General features: G+C 43.7%; 1 protein-coding gene across 2 annotated transcripts; it reads right to left on the bottom strand.

The window, feature by feature from the left end:
• Window positions 1-1,192: 1,192 nt before the first annotated feature.
• Window positions 1,193-9,505, bottom strand: GMPPB (GDP-mannose pyrophosphorylase B). 2 transcript variants are annotated; one of them, XM_056528351.1, is made up of 10 exons: window positions 9,135-9,502; window positions 6,604-6,737; window positions 6,433-6,513; window positions 6,308-6,356; window positions 5,976-6,118; window positions 4,999-5,157; window positions 4,679-4,757; window positions 4,476-4,603; window positions 4,143-4,325; window positions 1,193-1,739 (listed from the first exon to the last, which is right to left on the bottom strand). In XM_056528351.1, exons 2-10 carry the CDS (start codon window positions 6,730-6,732, stop codon window positions 1,608-1,610), a joined length of 1,083 nt encoding a protein of 360 aa, XP_056384326.1. In that variant the 5' UTR covers window positions 6,733-6,737; window positions 9,135-9,502; the 3' UTR covers window positions 1,193-1,607. The 2 variants fall into 2 exon arrangements, with proteins under 2 accessions (XP_056384326.1, XP_056384328.1); XM_056528353.1 differs by lacking the exon at window positions 4,999-5,157 and having other exon boundaries at window positions 9,135-9,505.
• Between the last annotated feature and the right edge of the window lie 3,790 nt (window positions 9,506-13,295).

Raw genomic sequence — 13,295 nt, 5'->3', positions numbered from 1 at the left:
GTCGTAGCCTAGTCAGACCACCACCACCACCAGACGTTCATCCCACACCCCTAATCAATCAAGCGCCGATAACAGAACAACGTAATGCAAAAAAAAAAAAAAAATAATATATATATATATATATATTTATTTTTTTTTTTAAATAAAGAAAATCCCTCCCAGTGATTTACTCACTGTAAAAAAAAAATAAAAACAAACAAATTTAGTATTGGTGTGTGCAGAATTGTCCGAATTCCTGATTCTGCATGGTGTAAACGTAAAAACTGATTTTTGGTCACATCTCCAAAAAAAGTTGTAATAAAAACGAATGCAATAGTCGTACCGTTTATGAGCAAAGTTACAAGGATTTGATTAGTCACAAACTTCTCGGCTCGGCGGTTGCTGACTTTTCCTGCATAAATTAGTTCAGCTTTCAGGTGCTCCGGTTGGCTGGAAAAGGTGGATACAGTCCTAGGATAGAGTCTCCAGCCCACCGGAGCACCTGAACTGATTTATGCAAGCTAAAGTCAGCAACCGCCGAGCCGAGAAGTTTGTGACAAATCGAATCACTGTAACTTCGCTCATCTCTAGTTATAAACTGCAGCTCATGTCGCAAAAAAAAGTTTGGTATCACTGGAATTGTACTGACCCCTAGAATAAAAGGTAGCATGTCAGTTTTACTGTACTGTAAAAATAAAGTATGCCAATGAAAAGTACAACTTGACCCACAAAAAATAAGCCCTAATCCAACTTTGTCATTGGAAAAATAAAAAAAAGTCATGGGTCTTAGTGTGAGAAGACAGAAAACATATTCAAAAAAAAAAATGCTGGGTCATGAAGGGGTTAAAAGTAATAAAACATGACGCAAACTATACAAATTGGGTACCGTTATCGAACCGACCTAACGAATTAAGATAACATGTCAGTTTGACTGAAGAATGTACTTTACAAAATTGCATTTCCCCCCCCCCCCAATATTTAGCACAAAAATTAGTTGATGTATTAAAAAGGAACTGTAATATTGCACACAACCTGGGAGGACAGGGGTCCAGCTGTTATTGGAAGACGTTAGCACAGGTTTTCTATTCCTGGATCACCCCTTTAATACATTGTGAAGTAACAGACACTTGGAAATGTTAAGATATTTCAGGTTGTTGTCACAACCTTTATGCTGCCAAGACACATGATTGTGTATAATGAATGAACAAGAGGCTATGAAAACAACATATTTATAAGAAATTTTCCACTGGCAAACACAGCAAATGTCTGTAACATAGGGTGGGGGCCAGTACCCTTCCATTCTCAGTGTGATTTACCCTCATAATGTGGAGGGGGATGTTTATCAATCCAGTTAAAACCAACTATATAATTTAAAGCAGTCACATGTTTCCCTCCTCTAGATTTACATTGGGTAACCCCCATTTGTTACCACTGGGCATGTTGACCGACATTGTTCTATCTTCATAGCACCACCCATGGAGAAGGCACAGGAACGGTACAAGAGCAGCACTCCTCACCATTGGAGCACACACAGTTCAATAGCAGGGGATATCATGCCTTCCACAGGATGTTCACACTGCACCAGAATAAATCTGTATTTTCCCAGCATAGTGGCTGCTCCAGCACCTCTACATAATAATCCGGGGTTCCGGTACTGACTCAGATATGCATTTATGGGGTAACACATTGGCTCCATTGAGGTAAAGCTCTTCATTTACAATGACATCTTCTCCCAGCACAGTTACATTCTCCATCCGCACCTGCAAGAAGAATATACCATGAACAGGAGGCCTGGAACACATCCTGACACATTCACACATACAGTGTTTGCTGCAGATTTGGCATTGGATATAAGTCAATGGAACTGAATGACTGAACACAGAATCAAATCCGCAACTAACACAACACATGTTAATGTACCCTTCAATGGTCACTGTTTCTCCCCCCCCCCAATTACCTTCCCTCCCATTTGTAACTGACTTAATTTACCAAAAATTACTTATTACCCCAGAAAAACTGTTCTAAAGTCGTTAATAGGTGTCTCACTTCCTTGTAAACTGCTGTCTACTGCCTGTTAGGGGAATTGCCTCTCTAAAAGCAAACACAGAACACACAGCAGCTCCCATGCTCTCTTCATATAGAGGATATAAATGTATGTCCTGGTGTGTTAAAGGAGAACTTCAGCGTAATTTATTTATTTTTTTTAATTCAGGGGTGCCCAGGCTGCAAAAACTTAAACAAACTTTGACTCGCCTTCTTATGTTCCCCTGTTGCAGAGATGTCTGCATCCCATTTCTCTGGTGTTGCTGGCTTCTTAGGCTCGAAATGTCACAGTGCAGGCAGCGTATCGCCGGCCGCAGCAATATTCCGCCTCGGCCAGTGATAGGCTTAGCGCACTGTCATGTAAGGAGCCCGGGCAGCAGGGAGAAGGTGGGGCCCAGGCTCCTTACATGACCGTGCGCTCAGCCCATCACCGGCCGAGGCAGGACATCGCTGCGGCCGGCGATACGCTGCCTGCACTGTGACGCTTCTATGAAGCCAGCAGCACCGGAGGAACGGGATGCTGACATCTTCACAACAGGGGAACGTAGAAAGGAGTCAGTTTTTTTTTTTTTTTTTTAGGTTTTTTGCAGCCCCTGACTTAAAAAATGTAGGCCGCAGTTCTCCTTTAAGTACCAGTGCCCCATAGATTTGCGTTCATTGTCTTTAAGCGGTTAAAGATTTTCTTATTTACAGGCTGAATAACCCCTTTAAATTCTGCACTTCAGGCCAATTTCCTTGTTAAAAGTTTATATATTTAGCTGGTACCGTATTCCACAGTGGAATCTCCACCTTCAGAATCCTGATGGAAAAAATACATAGAACTTACCCTAAGGCCGGGTTCATACTTCGGAATTTCCGGCCATAGATTGAGTGCAGCCAGCGCTAACTGATAGATGGCAATGCCAGAATATTGAACAGGTTCAATGTTCTGGTGGTATTATATGATTGGAATTTTCTGTCAGAAATTTAGCCCATAAAATTCCGCAGTGTAAATGGGTAAACAGAAAACCTATTCACCTGCATTTTACCTTCACGAAATTGAATTTCCATCGGAAATTCTGTAGTGTGAACCCGGGCTCACAAGCCCTAAGGATGTATGAGCAAGACTGAGCTTACACTGATGACAATGTTCTAAGACTTAAATACATACAAATTCTACTGAATAGAGGCTCTGTGTGGTGTGAACACACGTATGGCTGCAACCCCTCTGCACCCATTTGTGCTACAAAAACATTTTTTCATCTGTCTGAAACTTGCAATTTTTAAATTCAAAAATAGATTGCTTGCTATTGGCAACTGCGCCACTTTTCCTCAGCACAGGTTTTGCGCCACTTTTCCTCTGCACAGGTTTTGCCAAATCTCACCTACTATGCTGCTTTCTATCAAAGGAAATGTCAGTCAACCTACCTATCCTGCAAAGATGCTGGAAATGCTATAATTTGATATTTGCATTGTGTCACTTCTGCATGTGCATGGCCCCTGTGCTAACTGCACCAACTGGAAAAAGCCCTGACCCCGAGCTGACAGTCCGCCAATAGGAAAAAAAATATCCAGCCCTCCAAACTAACTGTATTAACAGGAAAGAATGCCAACTCTGAACTAACAGCGCACCTACAGGAAAGAACCCTGTCCCCCAGAAAAATAAGAAATCATCGAATAGGAATAACAGTGCACTAACAGGCATAAATACTAACCCCTAGACTAACCCTGCACTTACAAAAAGGAAATCCTACTTTAAGGAAGGCAAGGCGACAGGTCCTTCTACTATAAACTCCTCCATAGCATTCAGATTACTCACAACTAGAGATGAGCGAACTTACAGTAAATTCGATTCGTCACGAACTTCTCGGCTCGGCAGTTGATGACTTTTCCTGCATAAATTAGTTCAGCTTTCAGGTGCTCCGGTGGGCTGGAAAAGGTGGATACAGTCCTAGGAGACTCTTTCCTAGGAATGTATCCACCTTTTCCAGCCCACTGGAGCACCTGAAGGCTGAACTAATTTATGCAGGATAAGTCATCAACTGCTGAGCCGAGAAGTTTGTGACGAATCGAATTTACTGTAAGTTCGCTCATCTCTACTCACAACCTCCACCTCATATTAGTTTGGAATTGCTCCTCACCCACTGTCCAACAGTTGAACTCCAGCCAATTATAGAGGACTCCAGCCAGGAATGGGATCGGATTTTGGAGCCCTTCATGACTGTACATCGCTTTATCCGCACCCCATCCTCCACTGTCACTCCAGGGCCAATAATTACATTAGGACCAATGCAGCAGTTGACACCAATCTTGGCGGAGGGATCCTAGAAAGAAAAAAAAAAGTGACAAAAGAAAGTAGAACCCCAACAGGAGCCAACAATTGTGGCTCCACACAGACTTACACAAGAGTGTACACATTTACTGCCCCCTGGAGTGTCTGGCTACATGAGTACACACTTAAGCAATGTACTCACCACCAAAACATTCCCAGCAAAACCAGGTCCAACATGCAGCCGCTCAGGGTTCTTCTGCTTCACAGACTGTAGGTACATGCACATTCCTGTCAGGAAGTCCTTAGGCTGTCCAATATCCATCCAGAAACCTGAGAGACAATACACATGAAGGAGGCAGAGGTGGATCTACAGGATTTGGCATCAATAACCAGACCAGTCCTCACCCTGCAGCTCCATGGCGAATAAATGCCCTTCCTGAGCCATTACCGGAAAGATCTCCTTTTCTATTGAGGTTGGACGCAACTGCCGAGAGAAGCAGAGCAGACTCAGAACAGAACCAGTAGCTACACCCCCAGTATCTGGAGTACATTCCCCCTAGACAAAACCATATTAAGAGGAAATGCCAACTACCATTGTCACATGACTGCCCTGTGTGACCCAAAACTTTCCCCCTGATTGAGTCACGATGATGTCTAGAGGCTGCTGCAGTATATTATGTGTGACCAGGCAGACATCTCAAGAGAGCAGCCCTTGGAGGAAGTACCTGGATACGGTCCAACACAGACGGGCAGAAAATGTACAATCCAGAGTTAATCTTGTTGGACACAAACACTTGAGGCTTCTCCACAAAACGCTGGATTTGGCCGCTTTCCGCGTCATACACGACCACCCCATACTTAGAGGGCTCCTCAACTTTTGTGACCTGTACATGAAGTGTAGATTATATAGTTACAATCTACAATGATCTAAACAATTGTGAAATCTAAAATCATATTCCTAAACCTGACAGGATTGTTGATGGTTGAGCAAACTTGTTATAGTCATTTAACCACCGTCTACCCTACACACATTCACATAATTCTGGATATAACAGTGTCCCTCACCCCTGCCCCCACCTATAAACTAAGTTCTAACAGAATTTCTCAACCAGCTCTCCCTGTACATAATCCTGGGTATAACATTTAGCCATCTCCACCCTTCAAATACTATAACAGTGTCTCTAAACAACCACTCTCTTGCACAAAACCCAGGGTATAATATGATATAAACGTTTGGCTCAGCCATCCTTTCTTATATATTTGACAATATTGCTCAAAATACCCCTCACCTAATCCCAGGTACAATATAATAGCTCAAACACCCCTTCCCCACAACATAATCCAAGGTATAATAGAATGATATCTCAACCACCCTTTCCTCCTATTATAATCCCAGGTATAATAGAACAGTCTCTCAAGCACCAACTTCCTTTATATAATCCTAGGTAACACATAATAGAACAGGATCTCTCAGCCATTCCACCACTGCACATCAGCATAGCTCAGCCACCCATCCACTGCACAGAATTCTGGGTAGAACATCACCTTGCCCATGCATAATCCATAAAATCACAACAAGGTAATCTATAGAAGTTTACCATATTAGGAATCCGTGAGGCACCCCCCCCCCCCCTACTCCTGCTACACCCTAAATCCCAAGTTTTCCATAAAAAAAATGTCCATGCTATCAGCCACAACTTACCACGATGGTGCCCTCCTTGCCATGGTGCTGGTGGAAACGGACCATATCCTCGAAGGGAAAGTCACAGATCACATCGCTGTTCAGTACAAAGAATGGCTCAGAGTTCTCAGTCAGAAGCTCTCTGGCCAGAGCCAATGGACCCGCTGAAAATTATTAAGGTGGAACATGAAAACACAATAACTGGTCACCAGCTCCCCAGTACTATGGGGTCACCCCAGATCCTGAGACCCAGCAAACTATGGTTAGAGTTCTGCAGCCCTTTCTATACCATAAAGTCACCATAAATCCCCATACCCTGCAGATGCTGACAATACACCCCAGAGGCACCTCACCTGTTCCAAGAGGCTCCTTCTCATGTGACATGGAGATTCGGATTCCCAGCTGCAAAGAAATAAAGTGATAGTAGCCATATACCACTCCATCTTTTATTTTACTGAGAGATAAGACAAGGCCTTACCCGTTTCTCCTGCTCCTTCATCTCCTTCTCCAACATATCTGACATGTAACTGACTGCCAGGATGACATGATTAACCCCTGCCTGTTCACAGGAGAAAGGACACTTGTGTTACACTGGTATACAGGACACCAATGCTTCATGTACAGCGAGCCTACTGCCTGCCCCTCTTACCTTAACCAGAGCCTCCACTTGGTGCAGCAGGATGGGCTTGTTACAGAAATCCACCATTGGTTTAGGGACACTGAGCGTCAGAGGCCGTAACCTTGTACCATAGCCACCAACCAGGATTAAGGCCTTCATGTTCCCTGAGAGAACATCAAGCAGTTAATATAAGCAGCAGACGACACCACCATGCCCAGGCTACCAGGTGGTGACACAAAGGAAAACAGCCAGGATACCCTGCTCACAGACACTGAGGATATTAAAGTGCCAGCATCCTGCCCACTGTCAATAAAGCTACATCATTCAATAAGGCTAATATCAGCCTTCATTTCTCTCATTAGGACTACATTTCTGTAGTTGAAACGTGTTGGTGACTGGCGCGGAGTTAGCATCTTTTAATCCGGTATTTTACTGTTCCGGTCCCTGGAGCTATCTTTGACAGTGTTAGACGGGTTTTCTGGTGAAAATTACTTTTCTGAAAACATTGCCAGGCTGCCTGTTTAAACAAAAACTAAACTGTACTAGCCTCCCTCAGTTTTCCCGTAACCAATAAGTCAGAGTGCCACCCGGCTGTGGCCAGTAATGTCCCAGGTGCTGGGCTAAATATGCCACATTGCTGTGCAGCCAAACTCTGGCCACAGTGGCGTGCCACCTCAGCATATGATTGGCTGTGACAATTTGGCATATTGGACCACAGCTACAGGAAGTGGAGCATGGGGAGACCAGGAGCAGTGATGCCACAGACTAAACTGGGGGATTTATTTTCTCAATATTATAGTAGAACAATCTCTATGTCCTACAGATAACACCCTCCCCCCCCCCCCCCCCAAAAAAAAATAATAATAATAAAGTATCCTCCAACCACAAATTCCCTGCATCTAATCAACCAGCAGCCAATAACAGCTCAGCTTTCACTTCTCATACTGCTCAGGTAAAATGAAAGCTGAGGGCTGATTGGTTGCTATAAACAACAAAGACAGTTTTGACAAAGCTGCCCCATTGTTCTATATGTCTGCTTACTGCTTGTGAATGGAAACATTAAGGGGGAGATTTATCAAAACCTGTGCAGAGGAAGAGTGGTGCAGTTGCCCATAGTAACCAATCAGATCACTTCTTTCTTTCATTTTTTTTTTTTTTAGAAGGCCTCTGAAAATGAAAAAAAAAAATTAATCTGAGTGGTTACTCCACTTTTCTCCCCTTTAACCTCCCCCAATGTCTTTTGGTGCAACTGAAGCCCCTGATCTTCCCATCATGGCGACTGCAGGAAAAAGCGACGCGCAGAAAGATCTGTCAGCAGCTCATGAGATCCCACTGACTGGAAGGTTCATTAGAATTAACCAGGAGCGCACAATGCTGAAAACAATTGACTTAGAGACTTACCTCACCACACGGAATTACAGTTCACTTTTATAATGTAAAGGAATAAAATCCCTAGAATACCCCTTAATACTACACAACGTAGGCAGTGCCAGAAGCACAGGATATTTTCAAGGAAGCAGACAAACCTGTTCCACCTGTAATTCCTCAGCGCAGACAGATTTGTCTCCGATTTAGCATTTAACCTTTTACCTGCCACACCTATCCCGATAATAAAAGGTGGTTCCACCCTAGTCTACAAAACCCACTTCTCCCCAGCATCAATTGTGACAATCAGATCCATGGCATCCGATCGTACGAATTATCTACACCAGAGATCTTAAAACTGTGGTCCTCCAGTTGTTGCAAAACTACAACTACTATTAACCAGGGGAGAGGGCGGCATGCTCCCTTCCCCTGCAATGTAGATCGTGTGTTTTACTTTCATTTTCAAATACTCGCCAGGAGCCCTGAATGGCCGGCACCGAGAGGCCATTCAGGGCTCCCGGTGGGGTATTTGAAAATGAAAGTAACACACTCTATGTACATCCAGGGGAGCAGAGCATGCCTCCCGCACTCCTGGTTAATAACTGCTGATCGCATCGGGTCTTGGAAGTGATACCCAGTGTGATCAATCCCTCAGCCCCTGTACTGCTACCCCCATGATGGATTTAGCAGTACAAGCACTAAACTAGCCTCCCAGGCCCCTGCAGACTCCAGCAGCTGGGGAACTACTACTCCCATCATGGAAAGGAGTCTGTTCCAGGAGATCAGTGAGCCGTGTACTGGACATCCATAATCCACACAACTTAGAACAGTGTTTCCCAACCAGGGTGCCTCCAGCCTTTGCAAAACTACAACTCCCAGCATGCCCAGACAGCCGTTGGCTGTCCGGGCATGCTGGGAGTTGTAGTTTTGCAACAGCTGGAGGCCCCCTGGTTGGGTAACACTGACTTAGAACAACTAAAGGCTGACCAGACAGGCTGCAGCTTGTGGTCCAACAATAGGTGACATCAGTGTAACAGCAGCACAGCGAATACTTTATCATGAGGGAAGAATTGTGCTGGGCATGCTGGGAGTTGTGGTTACTGGACACACATACACGGCACAGTATATGCTGGGGGTGATAGTGCCGTGTATGTGTGTATCACAGCTACCGTCAGCGGTGCACAGATATCACTCACCTGCAGCCTGGGGTCTCCGGGACTGACCAGATACTGTCACTTCACTTCTTCCAGCTCAGCAACCATTCAAAACGTTGACGTCACAAGGGCAGAGGCCGGTGGGCGGGGCCAGTCGTACACTTCCGCTTCCCGGTGCCGGCACAGTAGTTGACAGGCATTCCGTCTGTACCCCGTTTATCGCTGTGTCAACTTCCGGGTGATGCAGCAACTGAAACCAGAGTAAATATCCGTGCAGACACCGTTATGTCTCTAAGACACGAGCTAAGTTGTAGTTGCCCAGGCAACCGATTTAACCAATAGCTGCTGAGCTCCTGGTAACTGATTCTCTATTGGGTAATTACGGTCACTTGATGAAAAGACTCCACCCAACAGCTAGGGCAATGCACCAATCAGCAAGTGACGCACTACTTGAACGGTATTGGACAGCGAGAAGCCCAATGGGATTAAGGGGACTCGCTGCTATGGAGACACTTCCAGCAACGCGGAAATTAATGACAGAGGGGAGGTTGATGACGTCAGAAGGAGGCACGTGACTAGTTGGAGCAGGCTGCGGTCTTTTCAAGGGGACCTGTAGTCAGTCCTATATATATATATATATATATATATATATACATACATATATATATACATATATATATAGCTGTATTTTCCCTGAATAATCAAATGGGTAGGAACTATGTTGTAAAATGGAATTTATCAGTACTGTATATATTTATAGCTCTAAGGCTGCAAATAAAATGGGGAAAATGTATCAAAACCTGTCCGTTGCCCATAGCAACCAGATTTCTTCTTTCAGTTTTCAGAGGCCTTTTCAAAAATGAAAGAAGCGATCTGATTGGTTGCTGTGGGCAACTCAGTAACTTTTCCTCCAGACCAGTTTGATAAATCTCCCCCTATAGTTATAAATATTAGAATGTGTAACACCAAGGATGATCACTCTCAACAGATCGGTCCTGCTGGGCGTCTGTTGAACCAGAGGAGAAAGAGGACCCCCGTTCTCATGAGCAGTTTAGGGTCTGCTCTCACACACACTATCAAAGGATGAGTCTGTTTTGTAGGATGACCTTTTTAAGTTATCTTCATACAGCGTTTCACATTGTCCATCTGAGCTATACAATGGGAGTATTTCATTATGTATATCTATAACAGAAGAGTAGATACATTCTCTCTCTTGTATGTATATAATTGAGGAGAGCACCATAAGTATCTGGTGTTGCCCTGGCTGGACAAAATTATTGGCACCTTAACTTAATATTTGGTTGCCCACCCTTTGGAAAAAATTACTGAAATCAGTCGCTTCCTATAACCATCAATAAGCTTCTTACACCTCTCAGCCGGAATGTTGGACCACTCTTCCTTTTCACACTGCTCCAGGTCTCTCTTATTGGAAGGCGCCTTTTGCCAACAGCAATTTTAAGATCTCTCCACAGGTGTTCAATGGGATTTAGATCTGGACTCATTACTGGCCACTTCAGAACTCTCCAGCACTTTGTTGCCATACATTTCTGGGTGCTTTTTGACGTATGTTTGGGGTTATTCACCTGCTGAAAGACCCAAGATCTCGGACACAAACCCAGCTTTCTGACACTGGGCTGTACAGTGCGACCCAAAATCCGTTGGTAATCCTCAGATTTCATGATGCCTTGCACACATTCAAGGCACCCAGTGTGAGAGGCAGCAAAACAACCCCAAAACATAATTGAACCTCTACCATATTTCCCTGTAGGTACTGTGTTGTTTTCTTTGTAGGCCTCATTCCATTTTCAGTGAACAGTAGAATCATGTGCTTTACCAAAAAGCTCTATCTTGGTCTCATCTGTCCACAAGACGTTTTCCCAGAAGGATTTTGGCTTACTCAAGTTCATTTTGGCAAAAGTGTGTCCTCCTGCCATAGCATTTCATTTCATTTAAATATCGACGGATAGTTGGTGCTGACACTGATGCTCCCTGAGCCTGCAGGACAGCTTGAATATCTTTGGAACTTGTTTGGAGCTGCTTATCCACCATCCGGACTATCCTGCGTTGACACCTTTCATAAATTTTTATTTTCCGTCCACGCCCAGGGAGATTAGCTACTGTGCCATGGGTTGCAAACTTCTTGATAATGTTGTGCACTGTGGACAAAGCCAAATCTAGATCTCTGAAGATGGACATGTAACCTTGAGATTGTTGATATTTTCCCACAATTTTGGTTCTCAAGTCCTCAGACAGTTCTCTTCTCCTCTTTCTGTTGTCCATGTTTAGTGTGGCGCACACACAGACACACAATGCAAAGACTGTGAACTTCTCTCCTTTTTATCTGCTTTCAGGTGTGATTATTATATTGCCCACACCTGTTACTTGCCCCAGGTGAGTTTAAAGGAACACCACGTGCTTGAAACAATCTTATTTATCCACAATTTTGAAAGGGTGCCAATAATTTTGTCCAGCCCATTTTTGGAGTTTGGTGTGACATTATGTCCAATTTGCTTTTTTTCTTCCCTTTTTTTGTTTAGTTCCAATACACACAAAGGGAATAAACATGTGTATTACTGCAAACCTTTTCTGTGAGAAATACCGTACTTAATTTTCTTGAAAAAATTCAGGGTTGCCAACATTTATGGCCATGACTGTATCTCGTCCTCAGGTGGGGTTGAGTTGTGTTGAAGTGAATGTAGGCTGAAAATAGGTGGTGTGGTTTTGTGGAAGTGGGCATGACTTGCAGGCCAGACCAATGCACAAAAAGGGTAGAAAATAAAAGGTGTGTGGCTTAAATGGTGGGTGTGGCTTTGTGGGATGGGGTGTGGCTGGACTGACACCCTCACCAACATGCAGAGCAGAGCTTGGAGTAAGGTACTGGAGTCCTATATAGTTGCATTGGACTTAAGGGGGTACTCCTCTGGAAAATATATATTTTTTAATCAACTGGTGCCAGAAAGTTAAACAGATTTGTAAATTACTTCTATTTAATAATCTTAATCCTTCCAGTACTTATCAGCTTCTGTATGTTGCACAGGAAGTTCTTTTCTTTTTGAATTTCTGTCTGACTTCAGTGCTCTCTGCTGACACTTCTGTCCATTTTAGGAACTGTCCAGAGTAGGAGCAAATCCCCATAGCAAACCTATCCTGCTCCAGACAGTTTTTAAAATGGACAGAGATGTCAGCAGAGAGCACTATGGTCAGACAGAAAGGAAACTCAAAAAGGAAAGAACTTCCTGTGCAACATATAGCAGCTGATAAGTACTGGAAGGATTAAGATTTTTAAATAGAAGTAATTTACAAATCTCTATGAAATATATATATATATATATATATATATATATAGCACCGGTGCAACTGATGTATACCCAAGCAGCCTATATACAACCAGGTGGATCCCTGTAATACCACCTTCAGTATAATAAATAAAATGTAATGTGTGTATTGGCGCTAGGGAGGAAGCAGATCTACAGTTATTAATCACTTATTTTAATTGCGATATGAAACAGGAGCCTGCAAGTTCAATTTCAGAAATGGATATATTCCACGGGTAGCTGTTCGATTCCTTCCAAATGTCGGGTTGCTGTCCTTCACTTGTATTTCCGTGTACCGGGTGTGTAATGAATGAATGCAGAGTTCCAACGTGTCAGGGAGCCGTGCGCCAGGAGAACTGCCCCGAGCCGGAAGCGTCTCACCGATTCGTTTCCCTGTACTGCACCAAACAGAGAAACAAACCGGTGAGACTCTTCCGGCTCGGGGCAGTTCTCCTGGCGCACGGCTCCCTGACACGTTGGAACTCGGCATTCATTCATTACCCACCCGGGGACCTCGCAATCCACACGGAAATACAAGTGAAGGACAGCAACCCGACATTTGGAAGGAATCGAACAGCTACCCGTGGAATATATCCATTTCTGAAATTGAACTTGCAGGCTCCTGTTTCATATCGCAATTAAGGTAAGTGATTAATAACTGTAGATCTGCTTCCTCCCTAGCACCAATACACACATTGCATTTTATTAATTTAATTTACAAATCTGTTTAACTTTCTGGCACCAGTTGATTTATAAAATGTTTTCCAGAGGAGTACCCCTTTATGACATTACTTGCATAGGACCCCATCTTTCACCTAAGAGGGTAGATTAGGGTTAATTTAACTGTCATATATTTTTATTTGACATAAAAGTAACAAGTGCACTAAGT

This window comes from Hyla sarda, chromosome 6 (assembly GCF_029499605.1).
Source record: "Hyla sarda isolate aHylSar1 chromosome 6, aHylSar1.hap1, whole genome shotgun sequence".
Lineage (NCBI taxonomy): Eukaryota > Metazoa > Chordata > Amphibia > Anura > Hylidae > Hyla > Hyla sarda.
This window is presented reverse-complemented; position numbering and strand designations above follow the sequence as displayed.

Coding starts and splice junctions, on each gene's coding strand:
- GMPPB (XM_056528351.1), bottom strand. CDS start 6,732: ATGAAGGCCTTAATCCTGGTTGGTGGCTATGGTACAAGGTTACGGCCT. Junction 6,357..6,432: donor TGAAGGAGCAGGAGAAACGG/GTAAGGCCTTGT, acceptor ATTTCTTTGCAG/CTGGGAATCCGAATCTCCAT. Junction 4,326..4,475: donor TTGCTGGGAATGTTTTGGTG/GTGAGTACATTG, acceptor TTTTCTTTCTAG/GATCCCTCCGCCAAGATTGG.